A 25232-nucleotide genomic window follows, 5' to 3' on the forward strand; every position below is an offset into this window, starting at 1 on the left:
TTTGTAATGAGGTGGATAGACCTAGAGTCTGTCATACAGAGTGAAGTAAGTCAGAAAGAGAAAGACAAATACCGTATGCTAACACATATATATGGAATTTAAGAAAAGAAAATGTCATGAAGAACCTAGGGGTAAGACAGGAATAAAGACACAGACCTACTAGAGAACGGACTTGAGGATATGGGGAGGGGGAAGGGTAAGCTGTGACAAAGTGAGAGAGAGGCATGGACATATATACACTACCAAACGTAAGGTAGATAGCTAGTGGGAAGCAGCAGCATAGCACAGGGAGATCATCTCGGTGCTTTGTGACCGCCTGGAGGGGTGGGATAGGCAGGGTGGGAGGGAGGGAGACGCAAGAGGGAAGAGATATGGGAACATATGTATGTGTATACCTGATTCACTTTGTTATAAAGCAGAAACCAACACACCATTGTAAAGCAATTATACTCCAATAAAGATGTAAAAAAAAAAAACAAAAAAAACCCTCATTAGATGTGCCTTCAGAAATGCATTGTGCCATAGTGGAAAGACAGCAAGCTTTAGAACCAGGCAGGGGTGGATTCTACTTTTACGTGTTTGACCTTGGACAACTCATTTGACCTTCCCAAGGCTCAGTTTCCTGATCTTTACAACAGGAATAACAGCATCTCCACTGTAAGGTTGTTATGAAATAAGCAATAATAACTAGGCAGAGCGCTAGGCGTGCCATATGCTCTTCATAAATGGCAACTCTTGTTATTCTCAAGGGAGGGAGGCTATTTGATACAATCAGACCAGAATATCAGAAACTTAAACATATGACAGACTCAATTCAGCAAACCTTCACACTTGCTTTGAGATCCAACTTAGAATGCTTTTGTCATGAAGTAATATTTTTAATTTACTCACAGTTTCTTTTGGTCACCCTGCAATTTTTTATTGTCTTAAACATTTCAACTTTCACAGCTCCAAGAAATTTGAAACTGAGGTCAAGAAAGATTAAAGAAATCCACCCCCAACAACAAAAAAACTCTCCTATTGTCCTAGTTACTGAGCCCTTACTATATATCCTATACTTGGGTCTGGTGGCAGACCAGAAAGGGATACATTTGTACTCAGAGGATCTTAGACACCATTAAATTAAAATTCAAAAGCAACTACTGAGTTTCAGAGACTTGAAACAAATTACTAAAGGTAGTTAAATATATTTCTAATGTTATTAAACTCTTTTTCTGTACCAGTACTAAACTAAGTACTTTATGTGCATTATCTCATTTAATTCTGAAACTACACTCTCAGGCAAATAGTATCATGATCCTTATTTTACAGATGAGAAAACTCAGCCTTGGAGCTGCACAGCCTAAGTCACCACTAGCTACATGTTGCTATTCAAATTAAAGTAATTTAAACAAAATTTAAAATTCTGTTCCCCAGATGTTCCTCAGGCCAGATTTCAAATGCTCAATAGTGGCTACTGCATTCTTCACCTCAGATTATACAGACATAGAAAATCATCACAGAAATTTCTATTAGACAGGGTTGCCTTAAAGTCTAAGTAATCATCTAAGTTAATACAGCTGACACATGGTAGAACCAGGACTCAAATCTAGGTGACCTGACTTCTGAACTTGTCCTTTTAAGCCCTCATTGCCAAAGTCAGAACCAAGATTTCCCAATATCCACACGAACTTTCTTCTTATTGTCCACTATTTCTTCTTAAGAATATCATTCCCTCAGTGAATTATACGCTTCATGGTGACATAGCACTGATATTCATAAAACCAGAGTTTTCCAAACCTCAGGCATTCATGTATCACTTCATGATTTTTGGTACATGTACACACAGACTGCACTAGTGTTACTTACTTTTTAAAATTTACTCACATTTTTATTTAAAGCTATTTATTTAAAAAAATTATATTACTATAGTAAATGATTTACTTCTATTACTTACCTATATTTATGTTTATAAAAATAAATACAAAGAAAGCAAAATATTTTGTTATGTTCTATCCAGATACTAAGAGATTTTCATTTCTATGTAAGGAGGAGTGTGTGTTATATAGGTATTAAATAGAGACTAGTACAAAACAGATACTGTTACTTGTCCTAATCCCAATTATTGAAAAAGAGTCAAAGAAGGAATACGTTTCTCACAATGTGATATGATGCTATTCATTGCTAGATCTGTAAAACCACCTAAAACCTCCTCTATGCCCACCAGGAGTTTGTGTCGTACATTTTAGGAACTTTGCACCAAACATTTAGGGAAACACCAAAGCGGCATATAATAAAGAACAACTACAACCATGAGCAAAAACTATCACACAGACAATGGGTAATTTAGAAAGGAAGTGACTTTCAAGGAATAGCTTCATGGAAGGATGTGGAAATGGGCTTTAAAAGTGGAATAAAATGAGTAAGACTATTTTGGCCAAATATGCACTAAAGTGGGAAGGCAAAAGAAGTTTTGGGGACAGTAAGACTATCAGAATGACTAGCACTACAGGAACACGTTGAAGAATTTTAGGAAATGTAGCTAAGTAAGTTTGAAGAGGCTCAATTTGGAGAGTTTTGATGCTAGATTAATACAAACTGAGAGGAAATCAGTTCAGAGTAGCAGCTTCAACTTGTGCACAGAAGGCTCAGGATGGGAGTGGCTGTGTTAATATCATTATGGAAACGAAGAGCAACGATGAGCTGGATAACTTCACAGAACCAGAATATTCTAGCCTTTATCAGTTGTGAGTTGAAATTCAGTCCCCTTTGCATGGATATCCCAGTATCCCTCCATAAGCTAAATCCCCTTCACTTGACTTAACAAAGTCCAGGCTTCTAAAGAAACTCATTCCCCAATATAGTTCTAATCCTCAGAGGTCTTATATGTCAACTTCTACGCCACTAGCCCCAAGTCTGGATGCCTGGCTCTGGGTTCGTTGTGAGAGCAGTTCACAGCCACTGCTAACTGGAGGCTGGATGTGTGGAAATCCAGCCACCGCCTTTCCATTTTCATGATTGGTACCCAGTGCAGTGGAGAAGAGAATGCACCTCCCACTGTGGTACACCCTAACACAGGCGTGGTTTTCAGAACCAAGATAGCTGAGAGGGCTCTGGAGTCACACTGCTTGAGTTCAAATCCCAGTGCAACCGTTCAATTGTATTCCTTTCTCTTATTGAAAATAGATTAATAATAATACATATCTCATAATTGCTGTTAATGTTAACCAAAAGCATTCCTAAAGCTCCTGAGTGAATTCATACCAGATGTCTCCCTATTATTAACCCCAGATTATTATAGCTCTAAGTCACTCATACAGGCTAGTAAGCAAGCGCATACACACACACCCATAGACCCCAGAAGGCTCACATCCCAGCGGAGTGACTGTTTGGGCATGTTTCCCAGTATTAGCCGTATTAGTTACCCAAATATATCTTCAACCATCATCACCCTCTGATACCTGAGCCTTGGTGCCATCTTGCTGGGGCGGCAGATTGCTTCACCTAATTGCCTTCTCACTTCCAGACACACTCCCTACATAGACTATCCTTGGCCACCAGTGTGCCAAGCTCTTCTTATCTCAGGATCTTTGTACCTGCTAAAACTTCTTTCTTCAGTCGTACTCTCCCTTCTCTGCCTAATTTTTACTCAACCTTCAGGTCGCTGAGAAGCCTTCCCCAAACTTCCATCTAAATGGTCCACTTATTTATCCATTTATATGTATGTATGTATATCCTTCCTTTGTGAAGTACAACTTAAGAAATTCATAGACATTTGTATACACAGTTTTGCCCTGGAACAAAGCCAAGTTAATTCTATTTACCAACAACTTAAGACAGACATGGTCATGTACAGTCATTTTAATCTTAATCATCTTGTTTTCATTTTTTTCTTGGTTCTCTAGAGCTGGCTATGTTTGTGTGTAATTTTGAGGTGTTTTATGAGCATTATTAAAGTCATTATGCCCAACGAAATGTACAAGCAGTGAGAATGATGAAAACTACTAATTAGTGGCATAAGACTATGATGAAAACAAAATGAAACCTAACATTAATTGATATGCATATTTTCATCCCTTTTATGGCATCATTTTGGACTTAGGAACAAATAGACTTATGAATAGTCTTTGGAAATTTAACACATTTGTACCCAGAGGAGGTTCTATGTTTGGTTTTCTGGTTATATTTTTACCTCTCTCTGCCTGTCTCTACTCTAAACTCCATGAGGCTAGGAATCAATGTTTTGCTCACCATGGTATTGCAGAGTGCCTCAGGGTGACTGTAATGACACCAACTACCTAGAGTTAAGCCAAACTTCACAGATAAGGGGAGAGTCCTCCACAAGACTGCCCTCACTTCAGACACCAGTCACAAGTTCAGGAGTCCCCAGGCCACACTCACTTCTGACCAGCTGGCTGCAAATTCAAAATTTCCCACTACCCTCTCAGATTTGATAATTCATTAGAATAACTCCAGGAACTCAGGAAGGCACTATACTTAATCATTATAGTTTAATTATAGCAAAAGGATACAAATCAGAACCAGCCAAAAGGAGAGGCACATAAGATGATGTCTAATAAGGTCCCAAATGTGAAGCTTCCTTGTCCTCAGGGTGCCTGTTACCTCTGGGTACACCAATGTGTGCCAGTACACAGAGTGTTTGCCAACCAAGGAGGCTCACCTGAACTTCAGTTTCCAGAGTTTTTATCAGGGTTTCATTATACAGGCAGGGCTGTTTGAATCATTGCCCATGTGACTCCATCTCCAGCCCCATCCATCTCCTCAGAAGTCAGGCTTACATTACTTTTGGGGCTCAAAGCCCCGAAGTCTAATGTGTGGTTGGTCTTTCTAGCATGGCCAGCCCCTCTCCTGACTCATCTCATTTACATAAACTATCTAGGAGTCCACCATGAGTCTCCTCATTAGCATAAACTTTCAAATGTGGCCTGAGGGGTGCATAATGAATAACAAAGATACACCTGTCACTTGGGAAATTCCAACTGTTTAGAGGTTACTTCCAGGAACCGGAGAGAAAGGCCAGTAAAATTGTTTATTACACAGTAATACATAGTAGATGTAATAAATACTTGGTAAATAAATGACACACCTGAGAGTTAGGTCAGATGAAACTGGATATTGTGATGACTATATCAAGAAGAAAGATAAGAAAAAACTGATTGAATCTAGCAGTGAGGTGATTGTATTCAAAGCAGTTTCAGATGTTAATTGATTAAAGAATAAATCTGGGGCTTCCCTGATGGCACAGTGGTTGGGAGTCTGCCTGCCGATGCAGGGGATGAGGGTTCGTGCCCCGGTCCGGGAGGATCCCACGTGCCGTGGAGCAGCTGGACCTGTGAGCCATGGCCGCTGAGCCTGCGCGTCCGGAGCCTGTGCTCCGCAATGGGAGAGGCCACAACAGTGAGAGGCCCGCGTATCACAAAAAAAAAAATAAAGAAATACTAAATCGAAGTTGAAGTTTTATAGATTACTCTATTAAGATGTTTGCTGATGACTAGAAGGTGGAAGATATAGGATATACAGACATGAACATGTGGAAGATGATGGGAAGGAGCCAGTGGACTAAAAGAGATTAAGGAGAGAAGAACTGATGGGGCAAGTTTGAGGTGGCCTTATGGGTAACTGACTTACCAAACACTGCTGGTGGCCAAATACAGGTCTTAGGGATGAAGTAGAGATCATTTACTCAACCAGATGGCTTCCAATGTCCCTTCTCAACCTAAAAGCCTATGATTCAGCTCTGTGGAAATACCATTGTTCAAAGATGTTCATTCTTTTAGACAAGTGGTTCTTAATCGGGGGTGATTTTGCCCCTCAGGGGACATTCAGCAATGTCTGGAGATATTTGGCCCAGCAATTCTACTTCTGTCTATGTATTCAAGGGAACTGAAAGTAGAAATTCAAGCAAATATTTGTATACCCATGTTCACAGCAATATTATTCATAATAGCCAAAAGGTGAAACCAACCCAAGTTCCATTCAGAGATGAGTGAATAAACAAAATGTGGTATATCCATACAGTAGAATATTATTCAACCTGAAAAAGGAAGGAAATGCTGACGTGCTACAACATGCATAAACCTTGAAGACATTACAATAGTGAAATAAGCCAGTCACAAAAGACAAATATTGTGTGACTCCATTTGTATGAGGTGCCTTGAGTAGTCAAATCCACAGAGAAAGAAAGTAGAATGGAGGTTAGCAGGGGTTGTGGGGAGTTGGAAAGGCAAGCTGTTGTTCAATAGGTATGAAGTTTCAGTCTGGGAAGATGAAAAAGTGCTGGAGACGGATGCTGGCCATAGTTGCACAGCAAGGGGAATGTACTTAATGCCACTGAACTGCACACTTAAAAATGATTAAAATGGTAAATTTTATGCACATATATTTTACCACAACTTAAAAAAAGACTGAAGTGTTACTAGCATCAGGCGGGTAGAAGCCAGGCGTGCTGCTAAACATGCTACAATGTACAGGTCAGCTACTTCAACAAAGCACTTTCCAACCTGAATGTTGATAGTGCTGACGTTGAGAAATCTCTCTGTCACAAATTAGTGAAAGAACAGCAGTAAGAGACTGTACAGTGATATGGTCTTTTCACTTTTACACTGCTTTTCCACACTCAAGCCACTTTCCTTATTTCGCTAGATTTCACTGCCCAAATCAAGCTAAAAAAAAAAAAAGCAGAAGTAGTTAAAAAAAAAAAAAAAAAAAAAGGGGGGCTTCCCTGGTGGCGCAGTGGTTGAGAGTCCGCCTGCCGATTCAGGGGTCACGGGATTGTGTCCCAGTCCCGGAGGATCCCACGTGCCGCGGAGCGGCCGGGCCCGTGAGCCATGGCTGCTGAGCCTGTGCGTCCGGAGCCTGTGCTCCGCAACGGGAGAGGCCACAGGAGTGAGAGGCCCACGTTCCGCAAAAAAAAAAAAAAGGAGAAAAACAATCACTTAAACCTCAAAACAGAATTTTGGAATTCTCAATTTCTGAGATAAATATTTCTCTCTCTCTCTCTCAAATAATTTCACCAATAAAGTTTGAAACTATGTAAGACTCCCAAATTTGGCTTGAACTCTTCATATTTTGTTGTATTCCCAAGTCTATTCTATGCATGGTCAAGAAAAAGACAATAAACTATTTTAGCAATGCTGTATACTTTCAGTATATATTGTGTGTAAATATATGTAATCTGATTTCAATTCTTGTGAAAAATCATGAGCCTTCTACAGATGTCTTTTCTACAGCAAAGAAGGCATCTTGGTTTAAAGGATGTCTTTATTTCTCATGTTTAAAGGCTTAAACAAATCTCAGTGACAAAGGATCATTTTTTCTCACTGCATGTATTATCATTTAAAAGGGAACAATGTCTCCTGTTAAATAACTAAAACAAATTAAAACTTGAATGAACCATGACAGTAAGGGAAAATTATCCTTTGCATTTTCTATCATGGGGCCACTGGATCAATGGCCTTTCAATTCAGTCAAATAAGCCACTGATCCAGTCGAACAATCAGTGAGTCTTACTATTTTTAAGAAATTGAGCAGCTTATTTGATTGAAAATGATTGAGGCAATTGTGTGTGTGTGTGTGTGTGTGTGTGTGTGTGTGTGTGTGTGTGAGTGCATGTGTCATGCATGCATATGTTGAGCCCCACATTTGATACAGATTCAATACAAGTGGAAAAGGACCATAGTTTGAGAAACAATGGTGTTCAAAAATTTTTTAGTATTTTATTAATTTAGTATCTGTTTATTTCTCCATCTTGTTCCCAAAAAGGTTTAGGGCGGCTCTGAGTGTTTTTATATATAATCTGCAGGCTTTTGTCTTATGTTTGTGACTATTTTGTAGACTGAGTGCTAAACACTAAATTATTAAAGATTATGAAAGAAAGAAAGAGAGAGAGAAAGGGAGCAAGGAAGGGAGGGAGGGAGGGTGGGAGTAAGGAAGGAGGAAAGAAAGAATGGAAGGAGGGAGGGAAGGAAGGAAGCTAATATATAACACCCAATGAACTACTTTATCTTGAAGACTATTTCAGTGACTTCAGTCAATAAAACCACTGGCAGACAAGACATCTTTGCCATTAATTTGTATTCAAGGATACTATAACTACTTGTTTATTTAAGTAGAATGAAATGTGACCTGAGCGTACTCGTTGTCTTTTTACTTTCTGTCTCCATTTACCCTTCTGAAAGACATCCAAATTCTTTTTGGAGAATTTCTTTCCCCTTGAACCATAATCTTGGTGCGGATGATGAATCCAGGTGCCTGCCTTCCTACTATGGAGTCACACCAGCTGCTGGGGACTCTTTGTGCCAAATCTTTCCTGAATCACTCAGATATAGGCAGGAGGTGGACTTAACTGTTTCAGGTTGGTCCATGGATGTACTCTCCAGGATTCTGACTCTTGAATAAGTGATACAGGATTGAAGAGACATTTGGAGTTGAGTCATCCTGATGGCAGTACCGCAACCACACTCTTCATGCTACAGTATATTTCTCTAGTTCCTCGTTCCCAGCCCTTTCCATATTCTCTTCTTGATTCCTGCTTCCTGACCAAGTGTTACAATCCATCCCTAATTTAGTGGTTTGAAACAACAAAAACAATAACGTCATTTTGCTCCAGACTCTGCATTCTGGGCAGGACTCAGCAGGGACAGCTTATTTCTCCTCTACTCATTTTTATCTGGTGGGATTTTAAAGGTAGGACTTGAAGGTGTGCTCACATGTCTGGTACCTGCTCAGAGAAGGCTGAAACAGATGGAGACCAGAATAATTGGGTCTCCTTGGGCATGTCTTGAAACCTTTATATGGTCTTTCCATATATGATGACTTTAGGGCAGCCAGACTTCTTATGCAGCAGCTCAAGGAACAAAGATGCAAGGAGAAGCCCTATCTCTTGTCCTGACCTAGCCTGCAAAGTCATGCCGTGGTACTTCTGCTGCACTCTTGATTGAAGCAATGTGAAAGTCCATCCACATTCAAGGGGAAAGAACTTAAACCTCTCACCTCTCAACAGAGTACGGTCAACATCACATTGGAAGAACATGCGGGATAGAAATATATTGGTGCAATCATTTTCAGAAAATTTAATCCACCACCCTGAGCCTTCGGATTGATGTAATCCTGTTAATGTTTCAATAAACTCCCTGTTGCTGATCTTAGCCAGGGTCAGATTCTATTACTTATAACTAAAGAATCCCAATCTAATAGACTAAGGATCTGTTTTATTAATCCCTTGGCAATTAAATGCCACCTTAATGTTGGATATTTAATTAATATCACCATCCAAAGGTTGGTACTTATTCGTTAATTAATTGACACACCTGCGTGACTCAGAAGCCAGCTTTGCCTCACTGATGAACGATTCCAACTATTTTATCAAGCTTCACTCCATCGCTGCAAAACAGACACGGTTATAAGAAAATAGCTGAGGCAGAGAAAGGTTATTTGGTTTATCACAGATGGCAATGGGGAGTGCAGCACTTCCAGAAACAGACCCAGAAGTTTTCATTCCCTTGGCCAGGCTGGAACTATTAAATCACATAGAAATACCAGGAAAAGATAAGCTGCATGAACCAGTGATTGTTGGCACTAAACACTCCAGCGAGTTCAAAGAGCCCTTAGGGCCTGCTGTTTATTTGGAAAACCAGAAGAAAAAAAAAAAAAGTGGCGAGAGAATGGCAGGATAGAAGCCTAGCTACATATTAGATTATGATTTTATCTTAAACAGGCTTGTCTGAAGAATTTACATATTAGGGGTGCATGAGTTTATATATATATGGGTTTAGAGCACTTTAATCCTTTTTTAAAAAAGCTTTGGGGCATGCATACACATATTAAATAAAAATGTATGTTCCATTAAATATTATCAGTCGGTCATCAAAATATCACCCTGAAAGGAATTTTAACATAAGATCACATAAATGTCAAAAAACAAGTTAGAAAAATAGCTAATGTTATAATTAATATATAGACTATGATGCTGCTTTACTAAAGGTGAAGATGTTAAAATAAAAAATGAAGTAAGAGGATAAGTACGTTGTTTCTAGGAATATTCCATCCCTCCTTCTGGAACTTATTAGTCAATTTCCCTAAGATGCCAGAAGGTTCTAGAAGATTTTTTAAATGTAATTGTGTGATTAATCACCTATACTTACTATTTTATTAATGAAGTCCTTGGAGATAGAAGAGAAAAATATATGCCTGTGGTTTCAACCACTGATGTTTTTCAGAGTTCAAATATTATATTATAGTGTTCAAATATTATAGTGTTCAAATATTATATTTTCATCTTCTCTTTCTCTCTCTCTCTCTCTCTCTCTCACACACACACACACACACACACACACACACACACACACACACACACTCCATTTCTACCTCTTTTCCTCTTTGGTTCTCTTCCAGAGGCTGCTCTTTCAGTGACAGACATCTCCATGGGCTGTTCTTTGTGACCACCGGCTGCGCTGTGAGAACTGTTTTGGTCTGGTTTTTCTTCATGCCTGTCAAAGGCCACAGAGTGTTGGAGTCTGAAAACACAGCCCAAATCAGCATGGTCCCCAGAGACTCCCGATACATCTCAATAAAACTTTCAATGATCTCCATTTTACACATAGCATTTCTGTTGTGGATGACACACCTCATCTGAACAAATTATATCGAATAGTACCTTAAGTGAAAAGGTTCGTTCGAATAGGGATGATACAGAGAATTACCTCTAATACCTTGTTTTTTTAATTTCCCGTTATGAATAAAACCACTACTAAAACCCAAGAAAAATCATATACATTCCTTTCAAAAGCACAAAGGTCCTAAAACCTTTGATTTGAAAACCCCTTGTGGCCCCAGCATTTTAAGCCATCTTGCAGAATGTTTTATGTGTAAATATACTTGTTAGGACTATTTTTCCAAAGAAATGATTATTAAGGTCCATTAGTGAAACACCTTTCTATTGATGAATTTTGGAGGTATTGCTTTACTCTTTATTTGTTGGGTCTGTTTATCTAGTTTTATTAGCAACTTGTTGCTGGATTCTTATGTATTAATTCAGTGCAACAGTAAGGATTTTTTTGTGTTACGTTAGTATGAGGCTACTTTTAAAACTTTATATTTTTACCTCTGTGTAAGTACAGTACTGAGGAACTAAAGGACATACATAACTCTCAATCTATCATCTGCATTCCCTTTGCATTAAGTGTAACACTGGCACGAAAATCAGAGCCCCAGCTGCAATTTTTCCAGCTGTCTCTGTCACCCTGTGATTTTTCGGTACAAATTTTCTAGCCTGTTTGAAAAGGCAGGCTTCTACCCCCTTCTTTGATTGTGCTCAGGCATTTGTCCAGCCTGAGACATGGATTAATATGAACAGAATCACAGACTTTTCTGAACATAAGTCATTTACGTGTGTTTAGTGGCAAATACCGAGCAAGAAAAAAGCAGACCGCAGTTGCCTTTGTACAGAGTCTGGGTAGGTTTTGATTTCACTCAGAGTCAAGAACAAAGCAACCTCTGACTTTTCCTCAAACTCAGCCTGTATGGAATGACTTCTAATGACTTCACGAACTGCTAGCCTTCAGATGACTGGAGCATTTTCCGCTTTTTAAGTTTTCCTCCTTCTATGACGTTTTATGATTATACCTTATGGTGCAGTTCTATTTTTGTTCTTCATGATTTTCTGAGTGCTTCAAGTTTAGAGGGAATTTTTAAAAATCATTTGGCCACCATCAAACGTGCTCCTCAGTTTGGGGATGATGTGGAGTGAGACTTTAAGCATCGTGCCAACACCAAACATGGCATTCCCTATTGAATGAGCCAAATCCATCCCCTGAGTCTGAATAATTTAGAGGAGACGTGATGTCATTGTCTACTTAGAGATAAATGGAAAGGAGTCTGGGTGTAGACTTTTGGAGTGGCCTTTGTAATAACAGTAATTAAAAAGAGCATTACCTCATATATTTAAACTTTTCGTACATACCATGTGCTTTTCTCATTTTTACCCAATATTACTCAAAAAGGGCTAGTAGTCCTGTGTCATTATTTTTGAAGCACTGTTCGATGACACTGGTTTTAACAGTTTCTCACAGTTCACTGCTTCAGTTTTCATCAAATTATATTTCTAGTTACACTAGACACTTTCATCGTCAATTTCCGTATGCCTCAAAGATATGCGAGGACCAGTTAGCTAATTGTGAATTTGGATACCAGATAATAGTTGCTGTAGAACATGTTTTTCTCTCAGTACAACCTTTTCTAAAATGAAAATCTTAGACTCCACTAGGCAAACTCCTTGACACCCAAACACACTCATATTTCTTTAACTAAATTAGCTTGTGCGTATGGGGAAGGTTGAGGATCACCACAGACTATTTAATTTTGACGTGCAAATCTTGTAATAAGATAAACACTAGTCATATACACTTCCATATACTTCATATCCCAACTGGTGGAAACGCAGCAGTCATACAATTTGCCAAAGAAATGCCAAGTTCCAAAGAATTGCCAAGTTCCAAAGAATTCTTAAATCCTCCCTCCTTTAAGTTCTACAACTTTCCCATGTTATTGCCATCACGTTTTGAACCTCCTGTTGTCAGATGAACACTACAGATTAGGGCCCATTATATATTCTAGACAGCTCTGAAGTATGCAAATAAGTGTTATATCAACAATTGGTAGTAAAGTTTAAATATCAATTAGTCATCATTCTCAACAAACTATCAGCTTATTTGTTTTGTTTATGAATTTAAACAACATAACCAAAAACTGACTGCAGCTAGCAAAACATAAAATCCCTAATTTGCTTTTTAGAATATTGCTTTTGCCTCAAAAATTATTTTTTATTAATAATATGACAATAAGACCATATCTCTTGGTCTTTCAAAGATCAATTCAATCATTCCCATAAATGTGAATATCAGAGAGATTTTCTTAATATGTTTTAGGACTATTGACTCCTTAAAGGAGCATCTTTTAAAGTAATCTTTATGGTTATAATATGTGTGCAGTGTCCTGAAATGGAATATGGACTGTTAGGTATTCTAAACTTATAACATGCATAGCACTTCTTTTAATGAAAGTTCTATAGAGCCATAGAAGGATGTTTAATGACATGGAAAGATGTTCACAGTATCTATTCAGTTGAAAGAACAGGTTATATAGGTAATGGGATATGAGGAAGAAAGAGGGGAACTTTTATTTCCTAATGTACTTCAGTATTTAATTTATTTACAATGGCAGTATATTAATTTTGTATTAAAAAGATTTAGAAATGTATTACAAAACTGTATAATAATTACTTGATATGTATCATACATTATTCTAAGGTCTTAAAAAATACTAACTCATTTAATCTTGTAACAACTCTACAAAGTAGGTACTTTTAATATCTCCTTTTTACAAATGAGGAAACCAAGGCACAGAGGGTTTAAGTAATTTACCCAAGCTCACGCAGGTAGTAAGAGGCAGGCAGAGGTGGGATTCTAATCTTGCTTTGCTCTCAACTACTACAATATACACTTAACTGTGTTCCCAATTTTCTTCCATTTTTGTAAAATACATTTGACTGAAAAACTATATAACCAAGTGTTAACAGTAAATATTTCTGAATGGTGAAATTACAGCTATTTTAAAATTTTTTCTTTTTGCTTATTTGTATTTTCCAATTTTCACAAAACAATGGATAGAAAAGGAAATAATATTGAAAAGGAAAAAAATAATCTTTTTACAGTTCCTTCTGTACTGAGCATGAAATAGGGATTTTGATCTATCACTGTAATTTTTTTAAAACGACCTTCCTGTAAACCTTCCTTTTATTTTAGAATCTAGTAAAACCATGTCCCGTAGACCTTGGCTATTCATCTCTTCTCTTGTGTGCAGATTTTGCTCTGTTTATAGATGGTCACTATGGGGAATCATGAGGACAGAAGAAGAAACTGATGGAACTTTCAAAACGTAGACGTTCCAAGAAAGGGGTAAATTTTGAAAACATGGTTGCCATTATAAATGTCCTTAAAAGTTTATATATATTTCCATTGCATCTTTTCTTGGCAGCCTGACTTGCTAAGAGGGGCCATAGTGACTTAGTTTCCACCAATCAGGAAGCCAATAATCAGAACGCCTTCACAGTGGGTTTGTGGGTTTGTGATTGGGTCCACGTGGAATAATCCTGCACCAAAAGAACAATATTCTTACTTGTAATCAGTGTCTATGTATTTCCTCTGAGAGCATATCTGTTTCTTTGAATGTTTCACTTAAAAAACAACCATTTTATAAGAATCACTTAGAATATTGTTTGGAATATTAAATAGAAGTGAACTAACTCCAATAAAGACAGATGTGGAATTGACGTAGCATCTAAAAACTTCAAAGGAAAACAGAAATACACTTCTTGCATTTATATTTCATACAAAATAAGACAAGTCCATATGTGGACCAAAAATAGGTGTGGGACATTGAATGAGGGATAATGTTCTAGAATCTGTATGTTTGAAAAAAGTTAATGACATTTTATGCCAGGACTGTATTTCATACTGCAGTTCTTCATGACAAGATGGGATTCCAAAAGATGTGTACAGAATAGAATGAAGTTGGCTTGGAGACATGGGAAGGGTGCACTACGAGTAGAATGAGGGGCTTAAAAAAGGAAGTCGTTGGGTAAGTATAGCTCTCAGCCTCTCTGGCTGGGTACTGCCACACCTTCAGACACTATTTCAAGATTCTGGTACTCTTTGTTTTTATTACGTAAACTGTATTCAAATCTCTTAATTCCATTCACATCTCTCCATGTCTCATCTCCTCCAAACTGTTCTGCTAGAGGCTACCATCACCTCCAGCCCAAAGACTGCGAGAGCTTCCGAATGGCCTCCCAAAGTTCACTCTAGCCCCCTAAAATCCATTCTCCACGCTGGGGCAAGAGTGACCTTTGCAAAACATAAAACTAATCATGTTAGCCTTTCTACTTAAGATCCTTAAACAGATTCCAGTTGCCCTCAGAATAAAGTCAAACATCTTCAACAAGACCTTAGTTGTGACCTTCAAATGTTTTTAACTTGGCCCTTCAGTTCTGGCCTCTGCCTACAGATCCGGATCCAGACCCCTCTGGAACTCAGCAACCCGCCACACTGCTTTTCTTTTTCCTATAACATCCTTGTATTCCTTTCCTCCATCAGGGAGTCTTCACTCAGAGGAGGAAAAGTACCCCTATTTTAAGTTTTCTTTGTACCAGTTGCCTCTCCTTTTCTTAGATACAATTTTTATTTATTTATGTGATTATTTAAAGTCAGTCTCTGCCCAGGCTCATTAGATTACCTACTTCATATGTGGGAGGAAACTCCTGCTTTTTGCATCATTAGTCCATCGGCATGGTTTGAGTACTCTGCCTGTCACAGAGCAGAGCTTTAAAAGTATTTTTTGAATAACTGAACATTATTATTACTGAGAGAAATAGGGTTTAGATTCTGTTGGTCTCTCAAAGTCAATTTTTAAAAAAATGTATTCATTCATTTATTTATTTTTGCTGAGAGGGAAAATTACATTATACATTGCTTAATCAAAATATTGATATATCTTATACTAGCTTGTCAAACTGAATTATTAAACTTGAAAAACCCCACATATGTTTTCTTTAATCTGGTTATTATGGGTTTTCCACACTGCCCATCTTTCAAAAGAGATTACTTTGGCTTTTACTTCAATGAGATTGCTCGTCTTCCACCACGACAAGCCTATCCCAAGTACCACTAAATTCTATCCCACTTTTCCAGAACTGGGACCATGATATGATATAGGGAAGGACTCAGCAAACACTAATTGATAACAGAGATCACGCAAGTCTGTTAGGCTAGAAAGCACACCAGCACATGCTCAGTATCTTGTTAAGATATTTTTTTGAAACTGATTATTAAAATTATTACATAAATAATACTCATCTCTTTTGTTGATACATGCTAAACATTAGCTAGTAAGTATGGTAAGAATTAGCGAGTGTTTTGTAAAATTTTAAGATTTCCACTCTCTCCATCTTTATTATTTAAGCTGCTGGCAAAGCTGGATCAAATTTAGTCTTTCTAAGATAATGCCTATAAAATTTATTTTATGAAATAAAATTTCATGGGTTCTAGTGTTTCTTGAATCTTTCTTAGTCATACACGTTTTTATTGGATAACCAAAAGGAAATTTTAAATAAGAAGGACAAAAGCCATAATTTATATATTTATTTTGAGCACTTCAAAAAGGATCTATCAAAGAATCAGGTTAATCACATAATTTTCTTTTGAGACTATATTTTGGTATATTATGTCTGTAAATTTTAAGATACAAAATTTTTTTTTTCTTCTGCATCCTGCTGTGTTTAAAAAGAAGGCTGCCTTTAAATGGATGGGACACATAAAAATCTTCAGCTTCTCTATGAGAAAATCAACTTATGAAGCAGTCTTATGTACTATTTCATGCTTTTGAAGACAGTAACAAACCCCTTTAATTGTACTATTTGAACTCCGTAGGAAATCCTTAGCTCTTATCCTCCATGCTGGTCTCATGATATCACTTCCGTTCCTGCATATCTGGTATGGATTTTCCTTCATTGTGTAGTAGCCTCAATCACTCATGCATTCTCTTACTCTCTTTCTCATTTATTGACTCATAAGATTGTTGAACAAATATTTCCGAGTTTCTACCAAGTGCATACATAGCACATAAGAATGAAAACCACAAAGGGATAGAGGGCATAGTTCTTCAGCTTGAGGGGGTTACAATGAAAACATTTAAAACAAACCAAAGAAAAAAAGTAAAAACTGTAGGAATTTAGAATAAAGTAAAGGTATTGGTTGGCTCAGATATTTTTCTAATTGTGTCATAATAGTTCTATTAACAGGCTCTGATTTCTGATAATATATATCTTAAGTTTTGCTGGAAAATGATTAAAATGCAACCAATTTAAAGAAAAAAAGAGGTAAAATAGTTGAATTTTTTTTCTGAAGAAGAGCTGCAGGGTTGAACCAAGCTTTTAGTTATACACAAGTATCCCTGAAGTATTGGAAAACTATTCTCATAGGGAGAATGAAAGCCAACTCCAAATAAAGTACTGAGCTTTCAAGGGAAGTAGCATTCACTTTCCAAGCTTCCACCTAAGGTTCTCCCACGCTCCTATCTCTCATTTTCTTCCCTAAATGCATTCTGAAATGATATTTTAAAAGATACTGCAGCAGGATATCAGGAAGTATATTTGCCAGTTCCTTCGATGAAATCACTGGAGAAAGGGTCCAGGTTTACATTCCATTAAAGGAAAAAATGTGTAATATTTGCATAGAGGCAAGCATAAACTTGGCATTTGATTTTCATCCTTCTTTTGTTTTCTATTAGAAGCAATAAAAATTGAATTTAACAACAAAAAAAATGGAGCTTACAGCCTCACTTATCTTAAAAAAAAAACACCACCAAAACTCCCAGAATATAACATTCAAAATTTGGTATAATGAGGTTTGATGTTTCCAAGCTAATGTCAGGGGACAGACATGGTTCACATCCACTCATTTTAAAACAAGTTTTTAGTGTAGGTAGCTATGCTGGTAGAGAATATGATTTGACAAAATGCAATATGTTCAAAACCATGGGATGAGAATTATTTGAAAAGTGAGTTCCTTTTTGTCCTAATTTATTATTTAAATTCACTTATACTTCTCCAGCTTCTTTATTTTGGTAGACAAATGGAAATAAAAATTCATAACCTTAATACAGGTTGGTCACCAACTCTCAGTGGATAACTGATTAGCAGGGACACAGTAGAGGTTGACTTCTTCCTACACTGCAAGTTACGATTTTAACCTTTTTTTGCCTCAATTTTTCCCCATTCAATAAAATGATAAAGAAGTTCTCATCAACTTTGTAAAGGATCACTCACTTGATTTTTTTTATAGCATTAAGTATCCTATAAAATGTGCCACTAAAGTAGAACAGGTTTTTATTTGTTTTTTTGTGTGCACGTTACTTAGATCTAGGATCATGCACAAGCTAGTTTTCCTTTTTTGATTGACTATCAGGTTGTTTGTTTTCTAAAGGAAGAAAACCACAGAAATAATTTGGCTGGTGCAGATTTATTTTTGACTGATTAAATCAGTCAAAATCAGTTGAAAAATTTTAACCATGTGGATAAGGGGTGTACTGCTAACTCATAGAAGAAAGAAAACAAAACCAAGCATTTCTTCAAAAACATGATTCCAGTCAGTGTTTGCTGCTGGGCTGGAAATCAAAAACAAAATATAAAGGAGCCCCTCCCCATCTTTGGCATTCTTTAACGCCAATGCCACTTGCTGTGGTTTATGCTGGGCGAGGAAAGTGACTGTCCTCTTGCTCCCAGCACATGTGACAAGTACGGACACTCTGGACATACTGTACAACAAAAGAAATACATTAGCAAGCCCTTCATTTCTACTCAGGCATAAGACATACCTTACTTCAAATTCAAGTGCCAGCAAAAAGAAACTCAAAATGGATTCGAGACCTAAATGTAAGGCCAGACACTATAAGACTCTTAGAGGAAAACATAGGCAGACACTCTATGACATAAATCACAGCAAGATCCTTTCTGACCCACCTCCTAAAGAAATGGAAATAAAAACAAAAATAAACAAATGGGACCTAATGAAACTTAAAAGCTTTTGCACAGCAAAGGAAATCCTCGAAAAGACAACCCTGAGAATGGGAGAAAATGTTTGCAAACGAAGCAACTGACAAAGGATTAATCTTCAAAATTTACAAGCAGCTCATGCAGCTCACTAGCAAAAAAACAAACAATCCAATCCCAAAATGGGCAGAAGACCTAAATAGACATTTTTCCAAAGAAGATATACAGATTGCCGACAAACACATGAAAGGATGCTCAACATCACTAATCATTAGAGAAATGCAAATCAAAAATACAAGAGGTATCATCTCACATGGGTCAGAATGGCCATCATCAAAAAATCTACACACAATAAATGCTGGAGAGGCTGTGGAGAAAAGGGAACCCTCTTGAACCGTTGGTGGGAATGCAAATTGATACAGCCACTATGGAGAACAGTATGAGGTTCCTAAAAAAACTAAAAATAGAACTACCATATGACCCAGCAATCCCACTACTGGGCATATACCCTGAGAAAACTAATTCAAAAAGAGTCATGTACCACAATGTTCATTGCAGCTCTATTTTCAATAGCCAGGACATGGAAGCAACCTAAGTGTCCATCAACAGATGAATGGATAAACAAGATGTGGCACATATATACAATGGAATATTACTCAGCCATAAAAAGAAACGAAATTGAGTTATTTGTAATGAGGTGGATGGGCCTAGGGTCTGTCATACAGAGTGAAGTAAGTCAGAAAGAGAAAAACAAATACTGTATGCTAACACACACATATATATAGAATCTAAAAAAAAATGGTTCTGAAGAACCTAGGGGCAGGACAGGAATAAAGACGCAGACGTAGAGAATGGACTTGAGGACACGGGGAGACGGAAGGGTAAGCTGGGACGAAGTGAGAGAGTGACATGGAGATATATACACTACCAAATGTAAAATAGATAGCTAGTGGGAAGCAGCCGCATAGCACAGGGAGATCAGTTCGGTGATTTGTGACCACCTAGAGGGGTGGGATAGGGAGGGTGGGAGACAGGGAGATGCAAGAGGGAGGAGATATGGGGATATATGTATATGTATAGCTGAGGGTGGGAGGGAGACGCAAGAGGGAGGGAATATGGGGATATATGTACAGCTGATTCACTTTGTTATACAGCAGAAACTAACACACCATTGTAAAGCAATTATACTCCAATAAAGGTGTTAAAAAAAAATTCAAGTGCCAGGAAAGCCCATTGTAAAAGGGACATATTTTCAAGTGAATTCTGTTTGATCTTTTTTTATAGGGGCTCCAACCAGCCTCTCTCCCTTCCTCCCCAGACCCTGGAAACCAATTAGTCTCAGCACAGAGGCCACAGACCAGGCTGAAACGGTTCCTTTTTGTTTTTAGGGGATATAATTTCAGCCAGGATGTCTAGTCAGTTGTCACATAGTATACCTAGCACACTTCTCCCTCTCACACACATCCATTGGATTTCCCTTTGGAGAATGCCTAGATTTTTGAGTCTGGTTGGCGTCCAAATCCTTCAGCTCTGACAATGGCATAACATCACAGGGCCACCTCATCTTTCACAGTCAACACCACCAACCAAGTTTTCTAAAAGCCTTCTCTTCCTTGTCCTCTGTCTTCTAGCATTTCAGCCGCTTTTCTTTTCCTTACGTGTTTGCCTACAATTCTGAAAACGTTTTCTTCCATAACCCAAAGTAGCAGAGAAAAAAGGACAAACTTTTATTTTTACGTTTTTGAATTGCTTATCCTTTGGGAGAAATGTGCCCCAAACACAAAAATGGAAACAATTAGTCTTTGCCTCTCCTTGCCTCCATATACTGAACCTGCCTTAATTCATGGAGGTGAAAGAAATTATCAGCTGGATTGGCCTAGGAACAACATCGCAGAAAGAAAGGTGTGTGTGTGTGTGTGTGTGTGTGTGTGTGTGTGTGTGTGTGTGTGTGTGTGTGTGTGTGTGTCTGTGTGTGTGTGTGTGTGTGTAGGGCCCGAGCCGCTCCCCTTGCCCCCGAGGCAAGCTCTGCGCCCTGGAGCTGTGCCAGGACTGCAGACAGCGCCTGGCAGGTCGGTGGGTGGGGGGCCTGGGGCCTGGGTGTTCCCTTTGCAGAAGACGCCCATTTGGAGGGAAAACTCCCTTTATTTTCCTGGGGCTCCGTAGCCCCCCTCCCCGGTCCCCTATCATTTTTACGCTGATCGCACTCCTGATGATGAACTTGCAGCTCAGCTTCCTGCCGCCTGCTTGACCCGGGAGCACCAGCAGGCTGCCGGCCTCGCCCTCAGCTCCCTCCTCCTCTTGCAACCCCGGGGCCTCAGGGCGCCAGTGGGGGTTCGAGTGGGCCGGGGCAGCAGGAGGGGCGCGCGGGGGCGCGGGGTCCCGCCGGGGAGCGCGCACAGAGCGGCGCCTCGGCCGCCCTGCTTCCTGGAGCTGTGCTCCTTTGACCCCAGTGGCAGTCCCTGTCACTGCACCGCTCTCGCTCCCTCCGGCTCGCCGCGCCCTCGCTCCCTCTCTTCGCCCCCTCGCTCGCTCTCTCCCCAGATCGAGGCTGCTCCCGTCCTTTCTCCCCCGCGCCTCCCTCTCGTGCCGCGCCCCCCGGCCCCCAGCCCCAGCCCGCGGCGGGACCTCTGGGGTCGAAGGTTCTGGCCCGCCCGCGCCCCTCGCCGCCCCCGCGCGCCTCCCGCCGGCTCCTGCCGCTTCGCGATGGATCGCCTGCTCGCCGGGCGCTGAAGGCATCCCCAAGACCCGGAGCGCAGCCCGGGAAAGGTAATCCGCCCCGGGAAGGGAGGCGGAGGGCGGGGGAGGGGGAGGAGGCGGCCGGGCGCCCGGTGCCGCGCGCGAGAGGAAGGGAAAAAAATGCACACACAAAGCGGAGCCCGGGTGCGAGGTGCCTTGTCAGCGGCGCGTGCGAGGGGCTCGGAGGCTGCGGACCGCGGCTGCCCCGGTGCCCCTGACATTCTCACAAGCCGGCGCTTCCCGGGCAATTCGGAACCCGAGGAGAGCTTATTTTCAACCCCCGAGCGAAAGCGAATTCTTTTTTAGGAGCTGTCTCCCTCCCACTCCCCATCTTGACCCTCTGCCCTTCTCCACCCCCACCCACCCCAGTCCTCGGCCCTCGACCTCCCGGGGTCCTCACCTCGCGGCTCCCTCCTCCGCCGGGATTTCTTAGGAGGGAAGAAGGGGGTGTCGGCGAGGGGCGGCGGCGAAAGCCCGGCAGCGGGGATGGGGGTGGGGACGAGGGCGAGCTGTTTACTAGAAAGTCCCGGGGTTCTGTGTTCGAGCCGCCCCGGCCTAGGCCCGGGTGCGTTGTGTTGGCCCGAGCCCCGGGCGCCCGCGGCGGCCCGAGCGAGGTGCGGTGGCCAGGAAGGCGCCGCGCAGCTTTGTGCTCGGGCTGCTTTCCGCGGCCGCCCCCGGGCCGCCCGCGTGCGCGCCGCTCTCGCGCGGGGCTGTTTCTCACTCTCTCCCGGCGCCCCAACCTCGCTCTCCCCCGCCGCCTCCGGTCTCCACGATCGTAGCCTGCCGATCGAGCAGGCGACCCGGGCTGGGCTGCGGGGGATGAGCAGCGAGAAAAAGTAACCGTTGCCGCCCGATTTCTTCCCTTGAGAGGCAGGAGTTTCTATGCTATTTACATGTAACAGGGTTATCTTTGTAAAGCCTTTGAATTACAAGGTTTGCGGCCTAGGAGGTAGAAGGGGCATTTTCCTGGAGGTTGGGGAGGGGATTAGAATCTACCAGCAAGGAAGGAAATTAAGGATGCTCCAGTGGGGTAGATTTATTACCACATTCCCCCCCAACACACCCCAAATTAAGTGCAAATGCGGGTCATGAAAAATGTGTAATTGACTTGAGATGCTGCAAACAAACACAAACAGGTCATGGTGGAAAAAACAAACAAAACTTTAAGTGCAAGAAAAGATTTCCAAAGGGGGGGGGAATCCGTGGCCTCCACACCCCCTTCCAACGCTCGCTGGCTCCCTCCCTTTCTTTCTCTGCCGCTCCAGGGAAGCAGCCCCGCAGCTCCGGGGCAGAGAGCAGGGAGGCGGTGGCGGCTCCGGGCGCGGGCTCCGCTCTGAGGGTTCGGGGATGCCAACGCGCCCTGGAGGCTGACGTCGGGGGCGTGGGGCTGTGATGCTCGAGCGAGGATGGTGCGGTGTCAGAGCCATTGGCCGCCGGTGGTCATCAATCAATTCGGGGCTGGGGGAAAGGTAGAGAAAGAAAGGCGCCCAACGGAGCCTGGGGCCGCGAGCGCCAGCGCCAACAGTGCCAGAAGCGGCGGCCTCAGCGGAGGCGACGGCGGTGGCAACGGGGGACTGAGCGAGTAAGGCGAGCTGGTGCTCCAGGAAGGAAGGGGGAGCTGTAGTCCGGACAAGCCGGCCGTGAGCCGGGAGGGCAGGGCGCGCGCGAGTGTGTCAGTGTGTGTGTGTGTGTGTGTGTGTGTGTGTGTGTGTAGTTGCTGACCACCCCCAACTGCCCACCCTAGATTTAAAACAAACACACCAATCCAAAGTAGAGAATTCCGCGCCCCCCGCCCCACCATATATAGGCTCTACGCGTTGCCAGAGGCGCGGGAGAAAAGTCCTGCCCTTTCTTTCTGAAAGAATGTGCCAGCCGGGTGTCCGCAGTGCTGGAGACAAGTTCAGGTGTAAGTGCGTCGGGAGGGAGGGCGCTCTGTGGACAGAGGCACGTGGAACTTTGTGCATCCGTCTAAACACCTTGATGGAGAAGCCGCCCGGAAGGCTTCTGGGCATCGCTCCGGAATACAGGGATGGGCATGAAACAGTAAGGGCGTGAGTTGAGAAAGCACTCGATCTGTGCTGCAGAGGGAGGAGAAAGCGAAATTTGGCGGAGTCGGAGCAGGCGAGTCCCGAAGTCTGGCCAGGCTGTCGGGCGGTCTTCTTAGGGGTAGTGAATAAAATGAGCATCCTTGTTTAAACGAGGAAATCACGGGCTCCTTTCTCATAGGCTGTGCCGTGCGGTGCTCGGGCAGAGAGGTCATGAGTTGTTGCTTTGAAAACTCTTGGTAAATTGGACTTCTGGTGTCTAGGAGGTGGAGACAGTTATTTAATTCCTCAGCTTTTAATCCCTTCATTGCCAGCAGACTTTAAAAGCGTTTCCCACTAGATTCCTGAAAAAGAACATTCCAAGTTGCACAGCTTAAGGCACAGGATAAGTGATTGCTGTCTAGGAAATGCAAAATGTGCTCACATGATTTTTTTTTTTAAAGAGAAAATCAAAGTAGCACCAGCATGAATGTTTGGCAGTGTCACATTTTTCTTTAGGATTCCTGGCATTTAGTACTGGGTTCCTTTGTTTTATAGAGCAAATGTATTGAAGTATAAAAATGGAAATTTTAAAAAAGAATACTGGTCTCTGTAAATATTATACATAAAGTAATGTAAGTGTGATGAGGATGAGCTGCTCCAAAATCTGATTATTTGGAAGGTTTTACTGACTAAATATGTGAAGCAAGGTGATGCAGGTTCTTGGTAGTTTTAGGTGGTGTATCATTCTGTCTTGTTTCAAGCTTTTTCCAGATTTCTCAGGTTAGAGGAGGGAGTTTACCAAAAAAAAAACAAAAAGGCCTTTCCCATGTATTGGTGTTTCCTATTCTTGGGATATGATCATCTTGTGATGTGAGTGGGGGTGAACATAGCATTTTTAAAAAATAAGCTTTTTCTTGATTTGTCTATAAAGGTTCCTGTGAAAGTTTTGAAGCTCTCTGCCTCAGTCTGACATTTTCTTCAAAGGACTCCAGTTTAAAGAAGATAGACACTGCAGGTGCACTGTTTCGATAAAACATTTGAAAGAGAACATGGTAAAGATGAATTCAAATGAGGTGCCAGCCACCCATTTAGCCTTTCCGAGTAACAGGGGCCTGTGCTTGCTGAAGAGGCACAGATCTCACTTGATAGAAAAGGCAAAATCCCATGTTGACTTTAGGGTACAGTGGACCATATAGGAGTGCAAACTGATCACCTTTTAAGTTCCATCTTTTCTGGGCTTCAAACGGGAGGGTCTGATGCTAACTACTGTAAGTCATTGCCTAGATATTTACATAACAGGAATGTATCTTTCATTTGTAGGCCATTTTGCTTAGTTTAATTAGCGAGTTTACTCCAGAAACATTTAAACTGTTTCTGGCACCCGGTGCAGAGATTGTTACTGAGAGGTCACAATGGTCTAGACATGAATTTTGCTTCTCTTGCTTCTTGATGTTCTGTATTTCACACAATACACATTGATGGCAGGAACATAAGAATTCTCATGTAATTTTTACACCACTCTCTAATTTATGCAAACACTAAGTTCTTGCAGTCTGAAAATGTGTATTTTTTCCCCTCTGTGCTTTGATGGCTAACATTCTTTTTAATGACAGTCATTTCTATAACAGGAAGATGTTTTCATTTGTTTTTACTTTTCAGCGTGGTGCAATTATGCAGTTTTGCGCTTCAGTCGTGTCTCTCTGTACTTTGTGTCTCAAAAGAGAATTACAGTACTTAGAACAGGACTGCAATTTGAAGCAGGTGTTGTGTTTTACTGTTATGCAAAATAACAGTAAAATATAATTGTGGGGGAAATTAAGGAAACAGCTGCAAACTTGGTATGAAAACTGCTACATTATGATTTGTAA

At 40.9% G+C, this 25232-nt stretch overlaps 2 protein-coding genes across 2 annotated transcripts in view; one reads left to right on the plus strand and one right to left on the minus strand.

The window, feature by feature from the left end:
- LOC117197549 (uncharacterized) overlaps positions 1 to 22478 on the minus strand; it is a 49131-nt gene extending 26653 nt beyond the window's left edge. The window contains exons 1-4 of the mRNA XM_049713820.1: positions 22472 to 22478; positions 21738 to 22199; positions 10366 to 10487; positions 9309 to 9381 (exon numbers count right to left, since the gene is read on the minus strand). Coding sequence (XP_049569777.1) covers positions 9364 to 9381; positions 10366 to 10487; positions 21738 to 22199; positions 22472 to 22478 — 609 coding nt within the window. The 3' untranslated portion in view covers positions 9309 to 9363. The remainder of the gene's footprint in view (positions 1 to 9308; positions 9382 to 10365; positions 10488 to 21737; positions 22200 to 22471) is intronic.
- The window catches only part of MPPED2 (metallophosphoesterase domain containing 2), a 172732-nt gene continuing 168503 nt past the window's right edge, over positions 21004 to 25232 (plus strand). Inside the window, exon 1 of the mRNA XM_004263953.4 lies at positions 21004 to 21367. The gene's annotated coding sequence lies outside the window, so the exon portion shown is untranslated. The remainder of the gene's footprint in view (positions 21368 to 25232) is intronic.

This window comes from Orcinus orca, chromosome 8, assembly GCF_937001465.1.
Source record: "Orcinus orca chromosome 8, mOrcOrc1.1, whole genome shotgun sequence".
Lineage (NCBI taxonomy): Eukaryota > Metazoa > Chordata > Mammalia > Artiodactyla > Delphinidae > Orcinus > Orcinus orca.